The sequence below is a fragment of the Cydia splendana genome, chromosome 23 (genome assembly GCF_910591565.1).
Source record: "Cydia splendana chromosome 23, ilCydSple1.2, whole genome shotgun sequence".
Classification (NCBI taxonomy): Eukaryota; Metazoa; Arthropoda; class Insecta; order Lepidoptera; family Tortricidae; genus Cydia; species Cydia splendana.
Window position 1 is genome coordinate 3,775,278 of NC_085982.1, and position 27,614 is coordinate 3,802,891.

Genomic DNA, 27,614 nt, shown 5'->3' on the forward strand with positions numbered 1-27,614 from the left:
TGTGTCTTTTAATTGAAAAACAAGTTTTAAAAATAAGTTACGGATAAATATGTAACAATTATGAATCTAATACGATCATTTATATACTTCTGCTTTCATAAGTAATAGTTACTGATTTTAAAAAAGCGTTTTTCAATTAAAAACATGTCAAGATCGCTTACCTTCTTTCCAATGCTAAAAAAACGAACTATAGTTATGGTTAAGATACAAAATAAAACAGTATTTGTTATTCGCACCATCGTTTATATTTTATCATTCTCTTAAAACTTACACATACATCTCACGTATGTCAATAAAACTTACTTAACATTATACTTAAACTAAAACATGACATATCGGCAGTATATCAAATACTCAACTTCATATATCTTTTTAATAGCGACTCGATTACAGAAACAGGAATCGTAAATATTGTATGAAAGCTAGATGCTAAGCTTGGAGATAGCAGCTTCACCTTTCGTGTCACTAAAATGCTATATCAACTACTTTCAATATAGGTTTTAACCTTTTAATCGCCGTAGACTGATATATAAGACAAACAAAATCGGGCTCATTTCGCCGCGGTCTGATAAATAAGACGAAACTTCGTACCGCCGGCGGTACGAGCAAGCTCGATGAAAAATTCTGTGGCGGTTTAAAGGTTAGTTAGACCAAGATAACTCTGCAATTTTGACAGCACAGACTATGCAAGTGTTATTTATACGTATAGATTTCATAGAAGTTTGACGTTTAAAATAACACTTGCACAGTCTGGGCTATCAAAATAGCTGCAGACTTATCTTGGTCTAACACTACCTAGCTTCCAATGTGTATGTACAGTCGCCATCAGATGTATCGGAGCAGCCGAGGCGCTCACAAATATCTTAACACGCCTCTATTCTCAAGGCATTACAGTGCTTGTTCAGATATTTTTGAGCACCTCGCCCGCTTAGCAATTTCTGCTGCTGCTAGACTGTACACAAAGGCAGATCTTAGTTAAAATTCCAATAAAATCTCAACCTTATCAATTTAAGTAATGGAATTTAATATAACAGAAAAGAAATCAGGCACGTCATTTTTCCCTTAATTTCATTAAAATCTAGCTTTCGATAGTCAACTAATCTATTTGTCTTTCTTGGCCGGTGGTCTAAAGACCCCGACGACGACCGCGTGATCTCGCTCGTAGGGTTCTAAGGTCAGCTGTTCTTGGGGTTTCAGTTTGTCCGCTTGAAGTTTCTTCACTTCGGCCGCGAACACCGCTTCAGGTTGGGCTGTTGAGTCGATACAGGAGGCCTGACGAAAAAAAAGAAAGTTAGTGGCGAACTAGTGAAGTTGAAGAGGTGAGAAAGGGTGGAATCCTCAGTGAGAGAGTTCTTTATCAACATGAAAGATTTAGCGTTTAGTTGTCATCATAGGATTGAAGTATAAATAACATTTCTCTGGATATCAAATTACTATAGGCAAGGATTCATCCTCATCAACAATATCTGTTGTGTTCTGTCTGTTTTCTATCTTAGATAAAATAATAGATAGAATATCCAATTTACTACCCAATCAAAAAAGAAAACTAATCATAGCAGGAGCTTTTATACTAAAAATGTCAGTTCATTTTAGTTAAGCGGGTTCTCTGTTCGTTTGCGCTTTTCGCTACATAATAGTTTTGCTGTGTTATCTATCGGCTACGTTCGTAGCGCATGGCTCGTGCTGGCAATGAATGTGTTAAAATAGCACAAGGTGTGTTTTTGGCAAGCGATCTCAAGGATTTACCGTTTTTACGAAGGAAAATACCGTATCACCTTCCAACACAGAGCAGAGAAGAAACTAGGTCTTAAAGGGTTTAAACTGGTTTTCCCAAGATTCCTAAAAAAACTAACTTAAAATATAAATAAACATACCTTAATGGAAATAACGAAATGTCCTCCGTTCTTCAAAAAGTGTTGCGCGTTCAGACTGACGATCCTAGCCTGGTCGGGCTGCGCCACGTCCGCGAATATCGTGTCCACCATGCCCACCAGCATTCTGAAATATGGACGTATTAGTTATGCGGCTGATTTCGTGTGGTGGAAACTGGTAAATGTGCTGAGCAATCAGAGAGAGAGTTCAATGTATCAACATGAAATATTTAGAAGAACGAAATCATCATTTAGTCAGATTTTATAATAATTGTTTTTCATAATTAAATACTCTTTAGAGCAAACACATTTGACTTTGCAATGAAAACAAGTAACCTAATATTGTTATTTTCATTTGCAGCACTGTTAAGTGTAATAAATTATTGTTTATGTAAATGCATGATACCATCAATCATCATACAGTACATATGGTGCTACTTTACCGCACTAGTGCGATAATTAGCACATTATGTAACTATGTCGAAAATTTAAAGGGCCATATGTACTCTAAAACGTTGTACGATACATGTGCGGCTAGGTAAATAGCTACTCGTGTCGATTATCGCCAATCCTTGCCAATTTCCTATTTTTCACACTTGTACCGTAATGTACTATTATGGTAGTCCCATATTAGCTGACAGGGATACCATGATAGTATTGATAGTGTTTTAATATTTTGTCCCTGTCACACAATGTTATATAACATTAACATTTATTTTTATAACAGCCAATGTAGGAGCACCATTACAGCGCTATCTACTTTAGCCGTTTGTTGCTAAATCTTTTATACTAGTTCAGCAAATTTTTTTTTAATAATGAATGAAAAATAAATATAATATTGTATGAAAAAAATAACAATTTTTAAATTTTTTTCATACTTATTTTTTGTATTTAAATCTCAAACCAACCTGTATTTAAGCGGGTGCCTGGCATCTTCAATGATAGGTATAATATTAGTCCTTTTCTTTGCCACATTGATAAGATCACGCCCGGATCGGTGAGAGAACTCCACAGCGTACACCAGACCCTCCTGTAATAGAAATAAGGTTCAGTTTGCGAAGTAAGAAGGTGAAGTTAAGTGTAAGTGTTGAGGGTTATCAGAAGTGGGTAAGTGGATATAGTCTTCACGAATAGGTCAGGTTAGAGGGACCACTGATCATCATTAAGAATGTAATTTAATTTATAATAGCACAATAGCAGGATGAATATTAATTACCTACTTAGGGGCTATTCATAAATTACGTCTTAATTCGAATTAATTACTGGACATCGGATGACGGTAGCATGCAGTATGAGGAAATGGGGTCATTTGAAGCATGATTTTTGGATGATTATATTGGGTCAAAAATCCTCAAAAATCGATGACGTAATTTATGGACAGCCCCTTAGATGTACTGTAACTCAATTTTGGAAAAAAAAACAGTTTTCAAAATGTGTTAAACTAAAATATAAGATTTATAAGAACTATGGCTGCAATAAATGCTATGAATATGACTTAAGTTTCGTGTCACTTTACACTACTTTATGTACACTATATTTGAGTAGAAACCAGATATTTAAACCAATTTTTAAAGAAACATTTACTTTCTTCATATTTTAGAAATTAAATTATATATTATTTTCTTCTAAGGTTACACACATTGCCTTTATAATAATTACTATCAAAAAAATTTCAACTAGTAAAGTTAAACTGTTTTCAAAAACATAAAATACCACCAAACCAGTCCATCAACTCACCGGTCCAACAACATCAGAGACGTGACTGACTGTAGTTCCACTAGCAGCTCCAAGATACAGCACCCTGGAGCCCGGAGGCATGTGTATAGTATCCACACCGCCCATGATCGCCGCTGCCAACTTTGACCTGAACGGGTTCCATACTCTGTATTCCACCTTCTCTCCGTCGGTCTGTAAAGAAGAACTTAGTTAGTGGATGTAAAGAAGGGAGAAATACTTTGGGGGTTGGTGGGAGAATCAGAAGTGGGTAAGTGGATATAGTCTTCACGAATAGGTCAGGTTAGAGGGACCACTGATCATCATTTTCAGTAACTACTAGATAAAAATTGTATTTTTCACTTGTAAATCTGTAAAAGCCAGGCCACACCTGTTGTGTATGCATGTCTTAGACGCACGCCATATAAATAAGAATTCAAAGTATTTGAATTCTAATTTATGTAGTAGTGTTTCAACTTCCATAAAAATTGCTATTCCTATTTTCACATCACCTATGTATCTGTGAAATTGCACACTAACATATTTAATCAATTTTTGTTGAATACAAAATTCTAACTAATATTTATTTACAAGGCAGTTCTAAGTTCTAAATTTAAGCTCAAGAGTTTTTAAAACATAACAAGTATACAAACCTCCACAGATATCCTCTTTTCTCCATAAACTTCTGACCCTGGCACAAGGTTTCTGGTTACTAGGGCATCCTCTTTGCCTCTGGCGATGAATACTCCAGCGTGTCTGTTTAAAAAATCACTTATTAACTAAATGAACATAAGGAACACAACTGATAATATTGATTTGTAGTTGATCAGATACAAATGTTGCTTCAAGCATTCGCTTTCAGAAGAACGAAAGTTTTGTAGAAAAACATCATTTCAGAGACAAAAGGGTAAGTAGAGAATTTACAATACAAATAACTCTTTAAACTAATTTCATTATTTTTTTTGTAACTCAATTATCTTTCTTGAAATTTTTTTTAATTCTATCCCATGGTTAAGAAATTAAGACTTAAATTGAAAGTTTTTGAACTTTTTCACAAAAACTCCTTCATTTGATTTTTTAAATGTTATACAATAAGCTTGCAGATTATCTCTTCACATATGTACAAGTGGACTAACCTGTGTGGTTCGATGATAACTTGCTTGCCTCCCTTGAAGCCACCGCCTCCTCTACCGCCGCCACCACGACCGCGGCCTGTCAACAGAAAAAAATATTAGAATGGTAAGACGATGAGGCAAGCTGCAAGTCTGTGACGCAGCATCCCTTCGGCCGCGTACGCAACTGGAGCTTCGTAACCAGTTGCGATCGAAAACTTTTTCGGTCTTGTACGGAACCGGTTGCAATCAAAACTATTTTCTTCTCATACGTAACCAGTAACGATCGAACATTTTTTGTTTTTGTACGAAACCTCTCGACCGTTCATGAAACCAGCAAAGACTTTCTTATTATAAACTTTAATGTAGTAATAATGCACACGTTATACAGGTAATTAAGCTCGTTTAAGCTAACTCTGCACCGTGTTTGATAGCATATATTATGGAAGTATTATTTTAAACGTCATCATTGCATAGAAATTAAAAAAATCGCATCTTTATTATCTTACGTAAGAACTATGAAAACCCCCTCCCTCCCCCTTGTAAGAAAAAATGCGATTTTTTCGACCCCCTTCCCCCCTAAATCGTCTTACGTAATAAATGAATGGCGCTCAAGTAGCTACTTCCGAGCCTCGACCAACAATAACGTACTATTACCGATTTTTGTTTATGTGAAACATCGTCAAACACGGTGCAGAGTTAGCTTAAACGGGCTTAATTACCTGTATGACGTGTGCATTATTAGTACATTAAAATTTATAATAAGAAAGTCTTTGCTGGTTTTACGAACGGTCGAGAGGTTTCGTACAAAAACAAAAAATGTTCGATCGTAACTGGTTACGTATGAGAAGAAAATAGTTTTTGATCGCAATCGGTTTCGTACAAGACCGAAAAAGTATTCGATCGCAACTGGTTACGAAGCTCCGGTTGCGTACGCGGCCGAAGGGCGCAGCATCAGAAGTGGGTAAGTGGATATAGTCTTCACGAATAGGTCAGGTTAGAGGGACCACTGATCATCACTTTGCGTCCTAATCTTAATAAATAGGTCATGTTTTAATATGCTTCATCTGAGGACTTTCAACATACAACTTGTTCATTTATCTATCTGCCTTTCTTAAGTCTCTTATGTATTTAGCAAAATTTCAATTTCTGCAGTCCACAGGACTTGCGCTGAATAGTTGGTAATGACATATAAATATGTATATAGTGTAAACAACATTATTTGCGGTATTTGACACATTATGACTGACGTATAAAGGGATGTAACTAACGCAAATCGATTGTCACAGCAAGCGATTACGATTGGATGGCACGTAGACTGAGGTATCGAATTGTGACGTATAATGAATTTTTATTTGAGATTTAAATAAAGCTAGAATTATATGGTGTTCCCGCAAGCTACCGGTCGGTCGGTGTATTTAATACACCGACCGAGTAGGTCGCACCCATTGTGAAAATTGAAACTAACTGGGGATCTATTTTAAAGTTTATTTATGTTATTTCTGTGTCAAATTTGTTGTCTGTTAAGTGACGATAAATATATCCATATTTACAGTTAATTATCCACCTTTTCCTTATTTTTATTAAAAGAAAAATGAAAAATTCATATCGATTTACTTAGACGACTACCGATTCATAACGGTGGTGTCCGGCCAACCCTAAAATTAAAAAAAAAAAGACGTAGAACGTAAACGTTCGCAGTGCAGTTGTTTTCCTTTGTGATTTCGATGTGCAAAACATTTTACGTAGTATTGCTGTTGTGAGTGACAGACGTCAAATACCGCAAATAATGTTATTTACACTATAGTTGAATTATCGAGAAGATGGAATTGCATTTGTAGTGGTTGTATGCTGATAGTACAAGAAAATAGAAAATTCAAATATAGAATGCCTGTAAACAAACAATACTTCTACATATGCAATTCCACACTCTCGATGATTCAACTATACATTTGGAACATACAAAATTGTATCTATGGTGATATATATTGTCAATACTTGGACTCTCCAAGTGTTGTTTATTTTTATGGTATATCTTCAACTCCACTCAATTACCATCATATTCACACTCCATAAACAAAAGACTAGTTTATTTTTAATTTGAACACTGAAATTTAAACACTACCAGCAGCTGCAGCCTCTACAAGTGCAGCGCCATACTTAGCTTTGTCCATCTCCCCTCATACATATTAAAATATGTAAAAAAATCTTACCACCACCTGCTCCTCCTCTGCCAAACCCTCTGCCACCGCCCCTCTTCTCAAATCCCCCGCGGCCGCCGCCACCACCGCGACCACCAAAGCCGCCACCACCGCCGCCGCGACCTCCAAAGCCGCCCCCGCGGCCCCGTCCGCCGCCGAAACCTCCACGCCCGCCGCCACGGCCTCCATTGAACTCTGAAACATGTCGAGGATTGTAGTGATGTTTGGAAAAGGTTAAAAGTGGAGTTTAGTGGGGTGATCAGAAGTGGGTAAGTGGATATAGTCTTCACGAATAGGTCAGGTTAGAGGGACCACTGATCATCATTTTTGTCATTGTAATGTGTTGACAACTAAATGCATTACCTATTTATGCATGATGCTAAAAGTTCAGTCATTTTTATCTAATGTTTACATTTCCTTAATTTACAATGGCTTATTTCTTAACACCTGGTTTAACATTTCTTTCTTTTTATAAACTACATTTGAACAGTCCCAACAGGCTCCAATCTAGAGCAAATTTAGGAAGTCTGGTCATTTTAGCGATAAGACCACCTGTTGTTGCTTAGGTGGTTATGTTAATTATAATGTATTTAATTTAATTAATTTTGCTTTAATTGTGTGGTTGTGTGTAAAGAAATCTGTAAATAGAACTAAATCACATAGTTCTCATACTTGTATTGATTTAAGCAGCATGGCAGAAAGTATTAAAAATATATTGTAAATTTAAAAATGTTATTTCATAGCATAACAAATGGAATGCAAGAAATATTGAACCCAAATTGATGAAATAAGACCACCACATGCCTCCCACATGTGTAGACATGGATGTTATATCACTTATATCAGAGGGGCAACCCGCGAAAACCGAAATTCGAAAATTGCGGGGATATTTCTCTTTTATGCCAACGAAGGCGTAATTAGAGTGACAGAAAGATGCCCGCAATTTGCGAACTTCGATTTACGTGGTCATAGCCCTGTTGTTCCCAAACTAGAAAATGAGGTTAAGTTTGCTTGTATGGGCGATAAGACGCCTAGCATGCCTACACGTGGGGTTACAGAAATAACTGAATAAAGACACCGTAATTAAACAGTTATCATAATAAAGATGTAGAGTTAAAGGCAACGTGGACTACCTTGTGGTTATTTTATACGAAATATCAAAATGCTGCGAGCATAGTGCAAACCTAACCTAAAATACCGCATGTGATATTTCATATTAAATCCGAAGTTATAGTGAAGTATTAATTATAAGCTGTTTTAGGTGTAAAAACATATAAATTGATACAGTAAAATACAGAATAAACATAAAAACGTGGTAGTTATCTGGACGCACAAATCGATCATACATGTCAAAGCGAATTTGTAAAAAATATCTTACCTGGTTTGCCCATTTGAAGCTCAGGAACTTATTATTAAAAATCCAATGTTTTATTCTTTTTTGACTATCTATACACAAAAATAAACTTTATTTTCTTCATAAACCACGCGAGCCCATGACGCCGGTGTGCACTTGACGGAAGTGAGGCCATTTTGATTCTGCGTAGAGTTGGGAGCGTAAAAAAAACTTTTGACATTGTTGGTGTTGCCATATTACTTTCTTAAATACCTGCTAAAATTTCGTGGAACGAAATTACGTAATCCAGTTACTAAAGTAGGAATGTAAATACGATGTTGATAAAGATCACTTCACTAAAGGACTTGATATTGCACAGCAAACTCTCCATCTCAAGTATTTTCCATATAAATACTTGAAACTAACAATCGTTGATAAACAAGGACCAATCACTTTCATGCTGATCTAATCCTACTGTCCGTTTCCTGCCACGTACTTATTTATTACGTTTCCCCCTTCATATAAATATAAGTATTTTAATATTTAAACTCCAGTAATCTTTAGTTATCTATAATGGAGTCATCTGCTTTTAGTAAAGTTTCCTTTACCGATTTCAAATGGCTCAATGAACCAAAACATTGGAAAGCTAACAAGGAAGTGCTCGAATTTTCTACTAATAATAAAACTGACTTTTGGCAGAAAACCTTTTATGGTTTCGCTTTTAATACTGGACATCTGTATGGAGTGGAAATAAAAGATTACTTCACTTTGGAGGTACAGTACTTAATTACAGTAAACCATATTTTTAATAGCGTTAGCTTTCTTTCCCTTTGCCACTATTAATTTAATTCTAAAGGAGTGGTCCTACACGAGGTTTTCTTTTGAAACTACCCACATCTCGCCCAGTCTAACATTCTAGTGATGATTGTTTAAAATAAATGTTAAATACTTCACAAAAATAGCATCAAAGAGTATAATAATATATGTGAATAGCATTGCTTTTTAAATAGGTATATTTCATGGGGTCTCAATTAGTGATTTTCAGATTTTTTATTATTTCAAAATATTGGTAACAAATGGTTTTTAGCGGTATTGTTTAAATCACGTACAGAAAGGTACCTTGAGCTGAGCGGTGTAAGAGAAATACAAGTTTTTCTTTGCTAATTTTGTTAAATGTACCTTACAGTATGCACGTATCCTAAACTGCACTCGTTTCAGGTTTGCGTCGAAGCAAATTTCACAACTCTCTACGATCAAGCGGGTCTCATGATCTACATAGATGAGCACCATTGGTTGAAGGCTGGAATCGAGTATAACGACGGGCAGCCTATGATCGGCAGTGTTCTTACCAATGGAGTTTCGGACTGGGCTACTGGTATGTGTTACAGTTAGGCCAATAAAAGTCTGCAACGATTTTGATAGCATACCTACGCAGTGCAGGTTTTATTTATAGATCATAATTTCATAGAAGTTTGTTGTTTAAAATAACACTTGCATTGCGTGTGCTATCAAAATCGTTGCAGACTTTAATTAGTCTAACTCTATCTTTAAAACTACCCGATCCCAACAAAGTTTTCTTGCCAGACTATATTTACCAATGTAAGATAATTTTGAAGGCAACGAGCCACGTAAAATTAACTTAAATTCACAAAAAAATTACGTTCCGCTTGTAGAGTATATGCGGAAAAAGAAGAGCTACTCTTTGGAGAAGAGTCGTGAAATGTATGTGATCCAGTACATTCTACGACTCTTCCCTTTCTGCATAGATTCTAAACGTGAGTTCAGTCTGTTTAGAGTCTGTGCGGAAAGAGAAAAGTCGTAGAATGTATTGGATCCCATCACGACTCTTCTGTTTCCGCACAGACTCTACGAGATTACAAAACTTCTAAATTTCACAATTTCGCTAATTTTTTTCAGGAATATTTCCTGGCAACCCTAACAAATTCTACCTCCGCCTCACCCGCCTCCGCGACGCTGTATGTGTCAAATATTCCATAGACAACCAAACTTGGACTTTACTCAGGCTTTGCCCGTTTCCTACAGCCAGCAAGTATTTTGTTGGACCTATGGCATGCACGCCGCAAAGGGAAGGGTTGGAAGTTAAATTTAGTAATATTAGTGTTAGTAAACCGGCGGATGATATTTTACATTCAAATTAACGTATTCAAAAATGGCGAAATTACCTTAACTTGTACTGAAGCCAGATTTGTACAGTCAGCAGTAGAGTTGCTAAGTGGGCGTAGTTATACATATTAGTACCCCCTGGAGCGCCCCAGAATTACCGTAGTATGGAACTCCTATACTAGTTACCAGCACACGTGTCTGTTTAGGGCGCTCCACGGGGTACTGACTGTACTAATATTTTCGCAGACATTTTGGAAACCACTTAAGGTTTGTTATTGTGTTGCATCGATGCGTCCCTTGTTTTGACATACTGCGGAATGAGATGATAGATGCAAATAGCGCAACCTATACTCTGTATCTTTAGGTATTTAAATAAAAGTAAACAAAATCTACCCCCAAATGGCTCCTTAAGCCAGTTGAGGGTAGATGAAAACATTATAATTATGATCAAATAATGTAGGTTAAAGTCAGGTAGTTCAGTAACTGATCCAGGCGTTTTTGTATTTGGTTGGTTAACCAATAAATGTTGTAACTACCCGTACAAATTCATTGTTTACTTTTATTTAAATACCGAAAGATACAGACTATAATAACAAACCACAAAGTGAAAAGGAATTATTGTTTCATATAAGTATATCCCTTATAGGGATAAGTTCGCCTTTGTACTTCCATTACTGTAATTTATTTTTGTAAACCTGTGTTGTGTACAATAAAGTGATTACTACTACTACTACTACTATATCACTAAAAATAATTTACATACCTTCTACAAAATATATAAGTTGATCCTAAATAAAACAATTATATTAAAAAAGTATTTATTCCTCCTTTACAGTCCTTACGACCTTATTGTCTTATTTTACGTGGAATGTAAACGACAGACAACACAATCAAAATATACTATGTATATACGAGAAAGGAATTTTATTCCTGTATAATTTCGCACCTTGTCACAGTAACAATCAATGAAGGTATGATGATGATGAAGATATGAAATGGTACAGAAAATAAATTCCTTGACTGTACATTTATCTTTATCCTTGTATTTCGGCACTACTTTAAAAAAAAACTCGTATCTTACATTGCTACTCAAAGTTGGAAGGGAGTAACACTGTATGCATCTAATACATAGTTACAGATGTAAAGTGCATAATTGTTTTCCTTCGTATTTTCTCGGAAACGTTCGTATTTGTCATGCTACTTCAATCAACCCCAGTACTTTTTGTACCGAGACTGACGAAATAGCAAGACACGTTCGTACGTTTCCGTGAAAATACGAAGGAAAATAATTATGCACACCGTACCACATTTTGCTTTTGATTGACTGAACCAGATAGGAGTTTTTTTCAAAGTAGTGACGTATTATATTTCTTTCACATATTCTATTAGATGTATGTATGTGTTCCTAACTAATATTTACCAATTACTGTGACTTCTATAAAAATATTTCTTTTACGTTTATTTGGTAGTGACCAGCAAAATGATTATGTTTGGAAAATGTATATATTTCCATAATAATTGTTCTGAGATCGACAAATGTGCTGTGTAGATGGTAAGGTACTTGTATTTGTCCCTTAATTTTAATAGCCTTAACCTTGAAATAAGGGGTGACTGCTATTGTTATTGGCCACTCCATAGTAAAGCAGTAAGCAGGCCAATTACTATGGAGGAGCCAATAAGTCACCCAATCCCAACATCTACTACAATCATACAAGTACTTATATGTTCATATCTCTTAGATTTACAAGCGTTCACAGGCTACGGTCATCACTTACCAACAGGTTTACCTATGTAGCGGGTAACCACATTAAGTATAAGTTTTTGCTGGTCACTACCTATACCTACTTAACATAACTTACATTCTAAATATGAAATGCTCTTTTATAACCGATTCTAACAATAACTAAATAAATGGCGAAGCATAACTATTACATTTATCACAATCAAACTAACAAATAATACATATTCTTAACGATTACACATATCGAGTTTTCAACTGTTTGTTTGAAATAATAATAAATCAATTAGTTTGAAATCAACATAAAATTTATCACACTAGATTGAATTTTAGTGGTTCTGAAGCCCCTTTTAAATGAACTAAGAATTTTGGGAAGCCAAACGAATCAAGCACACTTATGTTTACACGTTTACAACTTTATATTAAATGATATGATATTATCCCAGAAATTGTAACATTGGTACCAAAGTACCAACTTAATTCGCACAGACAAAAGCGTAGGTTACACGGGCGACACCCGTGTACCCTTAACACGTGTAATATGAAATCACAATGAAATTGTCGTGTTAGAGTCAAATAAGACCTAGGTTAGACGGATGAAATCCGTGTACCTCCAATACGGCTTTTGAAATTTCTGAATCTAATACGGTACGGATAAAAAGGCCTTGGGTACACGGCTGTTGTAATATCATAATGAAATTTGAGCCTTACGCTCATCATAGAGTCTAATACACCTGGATTAAGTTACACGGGTTTTATCCGTGTACTTCCAATAAGAATAAAGTGAAATCACAATGAAATTTGAGCATTAACTCATCGCATAAGAGTCTAATACCCTTGATCGTCCATCGGCTCCGTCTTGATAGAAACTTGCATGTTCTGTGGATTAGGGAGTGCTGTTGGCGTCTTTGAGCGTTCTAGGTTGTACATCTGAAATAGATAAGACAAGTATTAAACACAGGGTAAGGTAGAAATCAAAATAGGTACATTCAAAAAAATAAATTTGGTCTGAATCAAAGTTGAGGATAGAAATCTCGCAGGGATGACTATGTTTATATTCTTTCGTCTGTGGCGAGACCTAAATCGGGCATCTGTCATCGCGCAATTCTAAACTGTCATTTTTTAAACTTCATGGTCACTATTTAGATAGCATATTCTTGACAAGCCACGGAGAAAATGATATCCCAAATACTAAAATTAGAATCGGAATCGAGTATTTTAATCGTGATAAACTTGAACTAAAATTACATACACGAGTATAACTAAAAACTACAAATATTAATAAAATTGGTAAGCGTTAAAGTTCGATTATTACTCTGTTCGATTGACCAAGTTATTCCATCAATGCTTTTAATCTTTTATATTAAAATAACCTCATAAAACAATCGTTACAGAAAGATTTTCTTCCGCTTTCGATCGAAATAAACTTCCTGTCGTAGTTTATACATATTATAGAATACCACAGTATGGGATCTTCAAAAAAGGAGTGTGCAGGGTTGGAACGGTCGATAGGCTAAGGCAGGAGGGCTGTATGAGTTTTCTTACCTTCATGAAAAGTGGTGTGGAGAGCTGAGCCACACTAGTAGCTTTACTGAGCGACTCGTCCATCTCCGACATTCTGGGGACCTCTAGAGGTACCACCTTCATTTTGGGCCCGCGTTTCTTTGACAGTTGTTCTTCGTCAGAGTCTGATGGAGGCGGGCGGACCTGAAAAATAGGGTGCATGCGGTTTATGCGGGGTATTTGATGTTCCTGAGGTTGGATTGGGCTCGAATTTGGTGTATTTAAAATGACAGGTGACAATGAAATATTATAATGACAACGAGCTGATCTGATAACGTAGACCGGCCATAGGAACTAGTTGATATAACAACGCAACCTTATTGAGTTTGGGTTTGTTAGAAGCGTTATGATGAGCAAATGATGTAGAAAAGTACAGTCGGCGATAACTTAATTGGACAATATTTTAACTTATTTTGACTAATATTTCAATCCCGTGAAGGCTTAGTAGTAATAAGCTATTAAAACTAAACATAACTTTCCGTCATTTAACTGAGTATATTCAACAACTCCAAGATATGATAAATTACCTTTCTAGGGCGGCCGGGTCCTCTTCTTTTCGCTGGCATTGGTAGTGGAGAGGGAGAACGATTCTGTAAAAATAAATAAAAGTCTGACTTTCATTCAAAATAAAAAAAAGTTGCGTAAGATTGACAAATTTATTATCGACGCCGTGTCAAACACAAAAGCTGTCACTCAGACGCTACGTCACCCAAGTGTCAAAACTGAAATTGAACTTTATGCATATGCGTAGATCTATGTTGCTCTGTGGTCTGTGACCGATTAATCGGTCTTTGGCGTCCAAAAGGTTAATAAAACGTTATTAATCGTTCTCCCTGAATTTTGACTTTTGTGACATTAGAGACTAAATTTAACAGAGACTTATTTACATTAGTATTGGTTAAAACTAGATTATTCCCCATTTGCCTATTAATTATTTTAAGACAGTGTAAGAACTAAGTTACTGAAATTCGCATTCATTTACATACTATACAAGTATACAGTATAGTACTAAGTTAAAACAATACTTACTCTTCGTTTCCTAACCGGCCTGCTACCATCAGCAGACCGAGTAGTCATAGACAATGTAGACTTAGGCGTGTTAATTTCTTCCATAACCTCCTGCTTAGCCAAAATCCCGCTCATTCTGTCTCTGAAAAAACTATCCTCCGCTATTCTCAACGCTTCAAAACATTTATGACCCTTTAGGGCGTATCTTATTATTTTTAAAACTTCTATGCGGCATAATAATCTAGTGTCATCGTCCATCTTTTTAAATAGAGGAAGTAGAGAGTTCATAAAAAGTTTATCATCGTCAAAATGGTCGTCAGGTAATATTGAGTTGGCGTCTATTTTGATTTCTAAAGAATTTTTCTCTTGTATGGTAGCCTGGTTGCTTTTGTCCTGCATAGGTTTTTCAGGTCTCGTTTTGAGGTCTAGAGGTCTGTCGATGAGTTCGTGCTTTATTTTAGGCAATGGCGGGTCCTCTGGAGGCGGGTGTTGTGGTGAATTGGATATTTCTGAGAACGACTCGTACTTGTCTTGGGAGTATCTTGGTTTTCTGGAAAATTAATAATATTTGGTTAATATAATTGCTGAATAAAAAAAGTTATAATAACTGGATTCTTATCGATCGCCATTTTTTATTGAAGCTATTCTAAATTATTTATTTATTTTATTTTCCAATAAAAAAAAATATTTTAAGAAAAGTTTAGTTTCGACAAAAGAAGAAAGATTTTTACAATATGGGGACTAAATTTACTGTTCTAGAATAGAATAAATGTTTATTGTATAACTGTGTACATACAAAGGTGGTAATTTACAACGTAATAAGTATTAACAGCCTGCTAGGGCGTACAGTTATGGTAGGCAACCTACCTATCTTAAAACCAAAGTAACCAAACTTATAATACTAACATTGTTATCTGTATATGTTTGGTATCTGTTAACTTGCAAAAAATTCATTGACATCATAAAATACTTTACCTATTAGCCAGTTCTTGAGCCTACGTTTGAACATAATAATAAATCAAATCATGAAATAATAATAAATCAATGCGTGATGCGTGTGTGATGTTAGTGCACGTGGCAAGATGTTGCGTAACATTGGTATGACCGACTGAATTTTTCAACGGGTACCCTAGCACCCACTAACCCGTGTACTCACTTGTTCTTCAGCGCTCGAAGCAGGAACGACATCTGTGCGTGATATTGGTACCGCCGGCTGCCGGGTGTACACTGTTCTGCGGGTACGCATTTGCCCTGGCGATACGCCTTGGTGTAAGAGTCTCGTATGGAGCGCCATCTTTTTTGGACTTCTTTGCCTGTTGACAATAATGATTTTATGAGTTTTGAGTATAGGTCGAATAAATGTTGTTTCACTAAATTATTATCACACCCCGGGGTTTTAAGTGCGAAAATGTATGACTAGTCAAAAAATTGGTAAAAACTGTAATAACAGAAACTATGTTTTCATTTCTAAACGGCCTTCTAGCCTAGTCGGTAGTGACGCTGCCTACGAAGCAGGAGGTCCCGGGTTCGAATCCTGGTAAGGGCATTTATTTGTGTGTTTTATCACAAATATTTGTTCCTGCGTTATTGATGCTCTCTATGTATACATATAAATATTTATATATATTATATAATTATATCGTCGTCTAGTACCCACAACACAAGCCTAAACACATTTGGACATTACTACCTTTGGTAACTACATACTTATTTTATTTTACAATAAAAAAGTTTACACGTCATCATTGCCGAAGCCCCGGGCTTCGGGGTATCTATGTAGTATGTATATTATTATGGTCCCTTGCAGATTTGCATTTTATTACATATAATAAGTACAATAACAAGCGAATTATGATTGTGTTCATAAATGTGATACGTCATTACCCAAGTAGCATGGAAGTGTCGGCAACATCAATATAGCAGCCAATTAAGAACTTAGAGTGATTTAAGGGACGTATAAGAGTGTCAGAAAAGATTTAAGCTGTATAAAAGGTACTTTACAGACATTATACAGCTCAAGCTGTATAAAGTCATTATAAAGGATTCTGCGGAAGCATGGGGTGCTTTGTCAGAATATAAAAAATCTACTATAAAACTAAAAGTGTTGTGAGAGACTACAAGCTAATTCTATCGTAAAAGCTGTATACAGGCTGTATTGTAGTAACACTTGGCACTTTTAGCTGTACAAAAGTATCTGTCAACTCCGTTTTAAAACATTAAGTGTTGTGAAACGCTACAAGCTAATTTTATCGTAAAAGCTGTATACAGGCTGTATTGTAGTATCACTTGGCACTTGTAGCTGTACAAATGTATCTGTCAACCCCCTTTAAAAGCTATTTCTTATGGCGTAATCTTACTCTCCTATAAGAATAGTAGTTGTATAGCTTCTGTCTGTAAGGGTATTATAAAACCAAATTAATAAATGGCAGCTATAGTACAGCTTTTTTCTGTATTACTGATAGAGTCGCTTATAACAATCTTTTGGCGTAATTTTACACTCGTATAAGTATAGTAGTGTAATGATTTCTGAAAATAAGTGTATTATAAAACTAAAGGAATATATGACAGTTACAGTCTTCTTCTTCCTCGCGTTATCCCGGCATTTCGCCACGGCTCATGAGAGCCTGGGGTCCGCTTGACAACTAATCCCATGATTTGACGTAGGCACTAGTTTTAGTTTTTTAGTTTTTACGAATGTTTTTAATGAATGACAGTTACAGTACAGGTTTTTTATTTGTTATACGGATCTCTAAAGAGAATTATAACTTATGTACGGAGAACCGAAATACAGCCAAACGAATACAAATATTCTATTATAAAGCTGTTTTAATTACAAAAGCTGTAAAAGACACTCCATTTATTACACAGCACAGCTACTAAGATTATAATGCTCTCCAACTATCCTGTAGGCTGTTTAAAAATTGTCGCCATTTTACAATAAAAAAAAAACGTACTTGTAAATATAATTAAAGAAATACTTGCAAATATTTAGCAGACTAACGCCGTGTTATGATTACCAGCTAAAATAAATTGTTTAGCCTTAGAATTAATATTTATAAATATTTTTGATACTCTAACCTTAAAAACAAACAGTAACTTTACCGATTTTTGATATTTTCCTTATGGTTTCTCTTTGTTATTTTGCAGGCGCGTAAATATTTTGCCAGAAAAGATACACAGGTTCACAATAAATAATAATCCGCACTTACCAATAATGTAAAATTCCATTCAAGTCCTGTATAATATTTACTTTTACTTTTACCATCCACTATAACACTTTATTGTCGCCATTACTATATTACGAATGAACAAGATTAAGACATTTTAGTTTCTTAAATGATTATTATTCTCTTGTAATTCTTTCTTATAACTTATTTAAAACTTATATTCTTATATCGTACTTATAAGAGATTATCTGTAGTGTTAAGGTTTCCTCTTACACCGAAATATAGCTGTAATGCAGCTATTATGCAGCTTATGTATTGCTTATACAGCTACTCTACAGCTCTAATAACGCCAAAGGCTGTATAATTTGGGCCCTTTTTTTACTTATAAGGGCTGTATAAGCGCTTATACAGCCTTTGTACAGCCTAACTGTACAGCTTATAGTATACAAATAAACTTTAATACAGCTTATATACAGCTTGCAATGCTACTTGGGTAAGCGACGTTTCAATGCTTTATTCAGTTATCTTGTTGTTATCCTATGATAAGCTAGGAGTTATAGGTGACATGACATCAAAATGACCCAATAAAATTATAATTATATCTACACAGAAAATCTGTCCACTTTCTTCTTAATTGTTTTTTTTTGGAACAGGTATGTAAATAGGACTACGTTTGTACAGAAAAATAAGAGTTCACTATAAACACAGACCAACACCTATAGACCGAGCTTATAGGACGACTCGCGGCCACCGCCCGTATGGTGTATAGGTCAAATATAAGATTGTTCGCGCGCCACTCCGATCAGTTGCGCCCAAGGTTACGACCTGTTAGCAGTGTGCACGAGTCTAAGAAAATAAATCGTAAACTATTGAATTCATTGGGAAATTATGGGATATTGCAGCGTAAAATGGTGTGGCAAGTCATCTAAGACATCTACTTACGAAACAGATGGAATAACATCCCACAGGAAAGTCAAATTCATTATTTCATTGAATAATGTTTCTTGTCCGCGGGGTTCATTTTATACTGGTCGTAAGCAGAGGCGAAGTATGTCCGTCCCTTTTCGTCAACTTGAAAATGCAATGCGCTATCCCTTTCCCTTTCGACTAGTGATGTGACGATGATGGTTTTTCAGTTACGGAAACTTCGTGCTTCGTCATACCGTATTGTACCATTTTAGACATAATATATAGGTAATATGTTGTGTAAATTTTTTAGAATTCTCTAGGCCAGCGGAGCAGTTAGGCCGCATGTCACGAGATGGACCTGATGATGAACTTCAAAGTGCGAGGGCACTCGGTGTTGGTTTGTGATAGACATATGTTGTATGGGTTTTTTAGAATCCCCTAGGTGAGCAGTTAGGTCTCATGTCACGAGATGGACCTGATGATGAACTCCAAAGAAGTGCGAGGGAACTCGGTGTTGGTTTGTGATAGACATATGTTGTATGGGTTTTTTAGAATCCTCTAGGTGAGCAGTTAGGTCTCATGTCACGAGATGGACCTGATGATGAACTCCAAAGAAGTGCGAGGGAACTCGGTGTTGGTTTGTGATAGACATATGTTGTATGGGTTTTTTAGAATCCTCTAGGTGAGCAGTTAGGCCGCATGTACCGAGATGGACCTGATGATGAACTTCAAAGAAGTGCGAGGGAACTCGGTGTTGGTTTGTGATAGACATATGTTGTATGGGTTTTTTAGAATCCTCTAGGTGAGCAGTTAGGTCTCATGTCACGAAATGGACCTAATGATGAACTTCAAAGAAGTGCGAGAGAACTCGGAGTTGATTTGTAATAGGCATATGTTATTGGTCCGTTTGAATATGTTTTCAATACAACCTTCTATGACCTTAATAAAACGGACAAAAGAAAATAATTGTATGAGATTTTGGCGACACTTTTTTCTCGTATCGAAAGAGATTGCGATTCTGAGTGGAAATAATATAAAAATCCTAAACTTTAAAATTCATGTTCTGGGTACTTTAAACAGAAATGCCCTAATATGTTAAGTAAACATTTCAGGTACATTGTTAAATTACTTAATGAAATATTAAATTAATCAATATAATTATTTATTAAGTAAGTTTACTCTAAGTATTCTAAATTGGTAACAATTTTACCACAATAAATTTCGGTATCACTGGTAGCAGTACCCACTACCTGTAATGAAAATGTCCCATCCCTACGCTTACACGTGTCAGCGCGCCATGTTTGAAACGACCAATCGCAACGCCGTGAGCACCCCTCCCGCACCTCACAGTTTGGTGATTTGCGTCGGGAACAAAATGGCCAATATTAGGTTTCTAGAGGCGGTGTTCTGTGACTATAAATATATGACGTTCCACGGGAAAAGGTACCTTATGGCAACTAGCACTTACGCTCTCCTATACGAATACGCTGCTAAGCGTCGTAAGCGCCAAACGCCATAAGGTATACCTTTACTCATGGGACGTCACTCTTAAATGTGAGATTTTAATAAGGAAAAACTACTTAGTGAAGTTTTTCCATCATTTCCTTGTTAATCATTGGCAGCAGACGAGTACTGGCGCGAGTAGGTCGACCTTCAACTTGAACGTTCGGGTGACCTCGCGATATTATATGCCAAGATACTGACGTCGCTCCAAGGTCGGTTACGTTAAATCATTTCTGTTACGTACAGTCACAGAATAGATATTAGTACGTACAGAATACCCACCCACTATAATAGGTACCCAAGAATCCCCGCAGATACTAAATTAACAATTTGCCTAACCAATCTGTCATTTTAAAACAAAAGGTACATAAGCAGGAAGATCGGGCAGTAAATTGACCAATCGAACTGTCATTATACCGGGTGTGGCCTGTAACACGACTGTAGAGATGGGTAGTGAGTAAAAACTCACGGGTAAATACCGAGTAAATACTCAGTATTTACTCAATTTACCCGTATTTACTCGTTTATACCGAAATTGGTGGGTATAAACTATTTAGAGTGCTGAAAGGGGCATACAAATTTGAAATATAGGTGTATTTTGTAAGCCGCTACTGGATTAAGTACTCAAAATTGTAAGAAATGTATTTTTAAAAGGGGCACTCCATACATGTAACTAATTGTCATAAAATAAAATTTCAGAAACCACCAACGTGTTGCACATCATTAAATGGGTCTTTAAAAATAACTGGAATATTACTAAGAACATTTTTGGATAAATTGAATATTTTTGGGAAATAAACTGTTTCGAAAGGCCAAAATAATGTTTATCTCTCTATAACCTTAGAACCAAAGTTCAGAAAGTTATGAAAACATATCGAGAGATTAGCCATATAATAGAGTACAAAAAACAATATTTGGAACATCATCGGTTGAGCCATTTTTGAGCTATCTTTAAAAAACCCTTAATAAAAGGTCGTAAGTGCCGCGTAAATACGCACTTTTGCGCGACAAGCAGTTATCTATAACATCGATAGAATTTAAGTACCATATTTTTTAAGTAAATACCTTCTTATTTAAAACAAAATTGTTAACTATGCATTATCACTATTTATCACAATTTGCCTCTCACTGATAATTACCTTTTTTTCCAAAATTAAGCGTCCTCTATGCTTTTTATTTTATAGATATTGTTAATACACGTTAGCACTCTTCAATAAAAGACAATTTTGTTTTTAAATCTCACTTTTTGAATATTTCATAAGCAATCGTTTTTACCCACCTAAATGAGTAAATACGGGTATTTATCGGGTACTTTGAGTAAATACCGAGTAAATACTCAGTATTTACTCACCCCTACCACAGATTATATAATAGTTCTTACGAACAGATACTTATCTCTCAAAGAAAACGCAAATACCTACCGGTTTGATACCTACACAAAAATACAATGGAGTGACCTTCAGCGCGCCGTTCCCCGCACCGCGCGCAGCAGCACAACGCTAGGGTTGGCGACGCGACGCTTAGAAAATTTTATACGTGTGAAGACCGGTCTCTAATTCGATTGATCAAACTATCAAACTGACATTAGAACTTGCCATAAAGTATATAACAGCATAGTGTTAAATAACTACATTTAAGCAAGTTAAGTTGCAATAATTTATAGTATTCCGTTTATGCGTTAGATTAGGGTAGTGTTTGCGAAATACTAATTTTAAAAGGTTATAATGTCCCTGCGGTGACCGCAGTGTTTACGCCGTCTTATAAACCACGCAATGAACCCAGAAAGAATTAGTTTTAAAACTTCGTGTAATTTAAAATCAGATACAGTTTAATGTTACGCAATAAAGAAAAATAATAGAGAACCCATGATTACAGGCAATTCATTATAAGATAACCAGAGCATAATAAATGAGTACCTATTTTCCGGTGTAAAATTATTAAGATCTTACTGTCGATAAAATGAATATTTACCAAGTTAGCTACCTATTTCAAATAGATATCTAACTAACTATAGGTACATTTGTCGTTATAAACACTACATGTTTAATTAAAGTAATTCAATAGTACCTACGTAGCTTGTAACTATCGTAAAAATTGACAGTGCGGCGCGCGGTGACGTACGTGCGTGATCGCGTGTGGCAACCAACTGGCTTGCTTTTCTACCGTGAACGGGAGCAGAATCGTAGGTATAAATCCGAGCTCGCGCTGAGAGTTCCATAGGCCTGCCCCTACCCATCTCTAAACACGAGCAATAAATTAAACAGTAGGCTGTACTCCTCATATACCTTTTTTTCTGTTTTTTCATCTGTTAAACTTAAACGATAGCAATATTATGGAGTTTAAACCAATTTTTAAACAAGCAGATCTGCGACGTCTGCGTGCGATATTCCCAATTTTATATTAAAGGAAAAAATGGAAAAAGTTACAGTCAGTTAGTATGGAGTTTAAGTACTTACCTATATGAAATACTTGCGTGAAGTCACCTATCTAATTTTTGAAGTCATTTATATAAGTTTGCGTCCAAGATGACTTCAATTTGCCTTTTTGGGACAATTTTCTAGTGTCTTCCAACATGGTGTGAAATAATTTTTGACGACCGGTAGTGGGTAGTGACACTAGTGACCCTGTGCTTGTGAAGCCGATCCTAGGGCATTTATTTGTGTGATGACACAGATATTTGTTCCTGAGTCATGGTTGTTTTCTATGTATTTATTCTATGTATTATTGTCTGAGTACCTACAACACAAGCCTTCGTGAGCTTACTGTGAGACAGTCAATCTGTGTAAGAATATTTATTTATTTATTTATATATTATATCTCGTTCACTAGACCCGTATAAACTACAAAGTGATAAACCTACCACCGTTACACGGTTATATCACTTATATCGGAATCAGATCCATCTTACGTAGGGTTACCAGATGACAGGAATTTTCCTGACATGTCAGGAATTTTAGCCTTTTGTCAGGAACGGGGACGGAACACGAAAATGTCAGGATTTTTTTGAATTGGTAGACTTTTTTATAAAGTACCTTTTATTTACTTAAATTAATCCAAAAACATTGTAAAAAAATAATAAATGAGATCCACTCAACTTATGAAATGAATAACTTCGTAATTATTAATTAACAAATCTCTACTCAAGCATACATACATAGATGTTTTAGAAATCGAAATCATGTCTAATATTCGCATTTGCAAAGATAACAATATAATAAGAAGTATCCTCTGCCTCTGCATTTAGGGCAACGCCTAAGTAGACCCCCCGTCGTCGTCGTAAATATGAATGTCAGGAAAAATATTTGGAAATCAGGAATTTTGTCAGGATATTCTAAATTTCTATCTGGTAACCCTAATCTTACGGCGTTTTGTCAAAAGAAACATTATTTGAAAAGGGGACCTATACAAATCTCGGTGATGGGGACACAAAAGGGACCCTTAGTTAGGCAAAGGTCGGCCTTTTAATTTAGGTACTTACACAATTTGTGTAATTTTTTTGTAATTTTCGTATGCCTTTTATTGTTTTTGTTCTGTTTAAATCCACGAGTTTTAAATGTTTGATTTGATAGGAACTGTGTATCCACTACTTAACTGCATGGATTTTACCTTATTAGCAATAAAGAGAGAATAGTTCCTCATTTCGCTGCTCGAATGTTATGTGATCGAATCTTGTCAGCACTGTAATGATTATTTCATCACACTCGCTCAGTAAATGTGGAATTGCATGCAGGTTTAGCGGGAGTTATAGAAAAAGCGTTCTCCCTAGAGAGTTATGAAGTTTCTAGAGCCAAAGTTAACAGTTTTTTGTCTTTATACTTAATTTTTGTATCACAAGTGTGATGGAAAACATTGTGTGTAACTCGGGGCGTAATAATATTGCAAACTCGAGTCTATAAATCGCTCCGGCAAGCCGTCGCGATTTAACTTACTCTCGTTTGCAATATTCAACTTACGCCCCATGTTGCACAATGTACTATTATTATTGTCAGTGTACCAATATTAGTTTAGTATCTATTATACCACACATGTTATACCTCAATCCGATGACAATGCCACTTAAATATTCTTGGTTTACAAATCTTAGTGGGAATTGTCTCAGGATGTAGGTTGCACTTATTAATGTATAAACCTATGTCCTCTTTTTGTATTATCTGCCTATGTCTGTTTTTTTCCCCAATAAAGAAAATAAAATAAGACATTGATTATTGAGTATTAACTTCTACACGGACAAAGTCACGCGAGTAAGCTAGTGATTCCATTATGTGACCGACGTGACCGTTACGTAGCAGGTGTGTATGGAGCGTTCGCATAACTACTGTAATTATTTGCCTACGATAACGATAAATGATAAATCCCTGTCAGCTGTTTGGGGTCATCCATTAATTACGTCACACGAATTTCTAGGTTTTTTTACCCCTCCCCCCCCCTTGTCACATTTGGTCACATTTGGCAAACCCCTCCCCCCTAGTGTGACGTCACATTTTTTCTACGAAATCGCCAAATCGAATTAAGTAAGTACCTAAGTATTATTAATATTTAATCAAAATATTTTTGACGATATAAATATTAGTAATTTTATAACCCAAAAGTGCTTAGGAAAGAAAATTAAAAGAATAAAAACGATTATCGTTTTAAAAACTTGTTATTTAAATGTACAGCGAATAAAATAATTAAAAAAAAAATTTCGGTTACTGATGAAGTTAAAGTGACGTCACAAAGTTTGTGTCTCCCCCCTCCCCCATGTCACAATATGTCACATTTTCTTGACCCCCTCCCTCCCCCTAAACGTGTGACGTAATTAATGGATGACCCCTTTAGTGACGAACCAACCGTCATATCATACTGTATTAACAGCAACATTCTAAATCAAACCCTGCTATCAATAAAAAAATAAATAAATGTGACGTTAAACGGCTAAAAGTACCTTATGGCGGCTGGCGCTTACGTCGCATAGCGCCGCAATAATATTGGAGCGGCGCTAATAATAGCGTAAGCGCCAACCGCCATAAGGTACCTTAACCCGTGGGACGTCACATTAATTTTATAGGACATTCTTACACAAATCAATGGTGCAATTAATGGAAAATAAGGTTTGCCAAAACTACGTACCATACCAACCCTAAATTCGCCTTTTGTAGGTACAGCTACAGTCACAGATTATATAATAGTTCTTACGAACAGATACTTATCTCTCGAAGGAAACGCAAATACCTACCGTTTTGATACCTACACAAAAATACAATGGAATGACCTTCAACGCGCCGCTCCCCGCACCGCGCGCAACGGCACAAAGCTAGGGTTGCCGACGCGACGTTTAGAAATGATTTTACAAATAAGTACCTACCTACATACCTAAACTATAGATTTCGTAAGGTCGGGGTACTTTAGCTCCCCAATATAACTCGGAGCAAGATAAGTTGCAATAAGTAATTAATAATTAAAATAGGTATTCCGCGCGTAAAATTATGAAACGCATAACATTCCGACGAGTGACTGCGAAACATTTTAAAAGGTCATATCTCCCTGTAGTAACCGCAGTGTTTACGTCGTTTTATAAACCGCGCAATGAATCAATACCACCTACGTAGGTTGCAACTATCGTAAAAATGATATTTATACCTATTGAGAATGTCTACTTACTTTTCCTAGCTATCGGAAGAGCAAAAACGGTTTTTTTTATTAGTTTTGTTGTTTTTGCATCCATTGCTGTGATGTTTGACGACCGGTCTGGCCTAGTGGGTAGTGACCCTGCCTGTGAAGCCGATAGTCCTGGGTTCGAATCCCAGTAAGGGCATTTATTTGTGTGATGACACAGATATTTGTACCTGAGTCATGGTTGTTTTCTATGTACATATTTAAGTATTTATATATTATATATAATATCGTTGTCTGAGTACCCACAACACAAGCCTTCTTGAGCTTACTGTGGGACTTGGTCAATCTGTGTAAGAATGTCCTATAATATTTATTATTTATTTATTTATTCACACTACAAGCTGTGTTATTTTGTTCGTGACGAAGACATTTCTTTCGCATACATTTTGATATATTCGAGCGGGCAGCGACGCGACGTGCGTGCGTGAGCACGTGTGGCAACCAACTGGCTTGCTTTTCTACCGTGAACGGGAAGAGTTTCGTAGGTATAAATCCGAGCTCGCGCGGAGAGTTCCATAGGCCTGGTACAGTAGAATCCGCTTATAATGACATCGAAGGGAAGTGACAAACACGTCATACTAAGCGGATGTCATATAAAACATACTTGTACAACTTATTATTTTTGTTATGTTTTCCAAATTAATTTCAAATTCCTTTGTGAGAAATGAGTTTTATTAAACTTGTAACAAATATCAACTTGTCACTGAGAATTAAAACTAAAATACCTTACACGCCACGAACGCACCAAACGTCCTCGCAGGAAAAGATGTGGTGACGCCCACGAAAACCAGCGAATGTGTCAGTATAACCGGACATAATTTCATGGAAATAGGATTTTTAGGTCATAGTAAGCGGTTTGTCACTATAAGCGAAGTCATCTTATCCGAATTTATCACAAAGAAATTTATGTTTCTAGGGATGTACCGACTAGTCGCTGACTAGTCGGGAAAGCCGACTATCCGGCCACATTTGTAGTCGGCGATTAGTCGGCGACTAGTCGGCAAAAATGGCCGATTAGTCGGCACTTAATTAGTGAAAGAATAACAGAAGACAAAGAAATCAACAGTCAATATTTACCATATGTTTTATGTCTATTTTACTAAAATACCTATTTAGGGTGCATACGAAAACTTTTTTCATATAATTGACCGTTTGATCGTTATCGTATGTTGGTGGGCTGGTGTTTTCCTCTACAGGTCGATCTCAACTGATTCTCGTGTAATTTCATGGGCAAGTTTGATAGTTAAATAATTTTTTCTACTCCCGTACTTTTATTTGTCATTTAAAGGGTTGTGCACATACCTTTAAACCCCTATCTTATAGTTGTCAAGACAAGTCTTTAGTCTATTCCCAAAAAAAGTATTTGTGCATAATACACGCAGTATCTTTTTGGCACTTTTACAATACTTCGTGTAATCACCACTTAAAAAATATTGTATGAAATACATTGTTGCCAACCTAATTTTAATTGTCATCTTTGACAGATGAGTGAACCATAGACATGTTTTTTTTATTTCATTCATTCTTTTTCCGCCCGTACCCTTCATTCTTTGCTATTTCTTGAATGAAAAATATTCGTTAAATTTATAATTTTATTTCAAAGTAAGTGATTTGTCGTAGAAAAAGTACCTATTGTATGCAACGTTGTTTAACTGAGTCAAAAAATACTTGTGGCGTCTTCATTAACAATTTTCGGCTTCGCCTCAAATTGTTACTC

At 35.9% G+C, this 27,614-nt stretch overlaps 3 protein-coding genes and 1 long non-coding RNA gene across 5 annotated transcripts in view; 2 read left to right on the forward strand and 2 right to left on the reverse strand.

The window, feature by feature from the left end:
* The window catches only part of LOC134801905 (uncharacterized), a 537,245-nt gene that overhangs the window by 70,731 nt on the left and 438,900 nt on the right, over positions 1-27,614 (forward strand). The window lies entirely within an intron of this gene.
* Positions 1,054-8,434, reverse strand: LOC134801845 (rRNA 2'-O-methyltransferase fibrillarin). Its single transcript, XM_063774480.1, has 8 exons — positions 8,276-8,434; positions 6,910-7,092; positions 4,721-4,796; positions 4,238-4,340; positions 3,609-3,779; positions 2,780-2,901; positions 1,875-1,998; positions 1,054-1,272 (listed from the first exon to the last, which is right to left on the reverse strand). Exons 1-8 carry the CDS (start codon positions 8,286-8,288, stop codon positions 1,102-1,104), a joined length of 963 nt encoding a protein of 320 aa, XP_063630550.1. The 5' UTR covers positions 8,289-8,434; the 3' UTR covers positions 1,054-1,101.
* On the forward strand, positions 8,756-10,481 carry LOC134802031 (uncharacterized). Its single transcript, XM_063774646.1, has 3 exons — positions 8,756-9,004; positions 9,449-9,605; positions 10,148-10,481. Exons 1-3 carry the CDS (start codon positions 8,804-8,806, stop codon positions 10,387-10,389), a joined length of 600 nt encoding a protein of 199 aa, XP_063630716.1. The 5' UTR covers positions 8,756-8,803; the 3' UTR covers positions 10,390-10,481.
* The window catches only part of LOC134801837 (uncharacterized), a 32,385-nt gene continuing 16,622 nt past the window's right edge, over positions 11,852-27,614 (reverse strand). For both annotated transcript variants that reach the window (XM_063774471.1, XM_063774472.1), the window contains exons 2-6: positions 15,820-15,976; positions 14,685-15,213; positions 14,183-14,245; positions 13,638-13,799; positions 11,852-13,022 (exon numbers count right to left, since the gene is read on the reverse strand). In XM_063774471.1, the coding sequence (XP_063630541.1) occupies positions 12,921-13,022; positions 13,638-13,799; positions 14,183-14,245; positions 14,685-15,213; positions 15,820-15,976 (1,013 nt within the window). In that variant the 3' untranslated portion in view covers positions 11,852-12,920. The remainder of the gene's footprint in view (positions 13,023-13,637; positions 13,800-14,182; positions 14,246-14,684; positions 15,214-15,819; positions 15,977-27,614) is intronic.

Coding starts and splice junctions, on each gene's coding strand:
- LOC134801845 (XM_063774480.1), bottom strand. Junction 4,341..4,720: donor GTTATCATCGAACCACACAG/GTTAGTCCACTT, acceptor TTTTTTAAACAG/ACACGCTGGAGTATTCATCG. Junction 1,999..2,779: donor AGGCACCCGCTTAAATACAG/GTTGGTTTGAGA, acceptor TCCATATTTCAG/AATGCTGGTGGGCATGGTGG.
- LOC134802031 (XM_063774646.1), top strand. CDS start 8,804: ATGGAGTCATCTGCTTTTAGTAAAGTTTCCTTTACCGATTTCAAATGG. Junction 9,005..9,448: donor AAGATTACTTCACTTTGGAG/GTACAGTACTTA, acceptor CACTCGTTTCAG/GTTTGCGTCGAAGCAAATTT. Junction 9,606..10,147: donor AGTTTCGGACTGGGCTACTG/GTATGTGTTACA, acceptor AATTTTTTTCAG/GAATATTTCCTGGCAACCCT.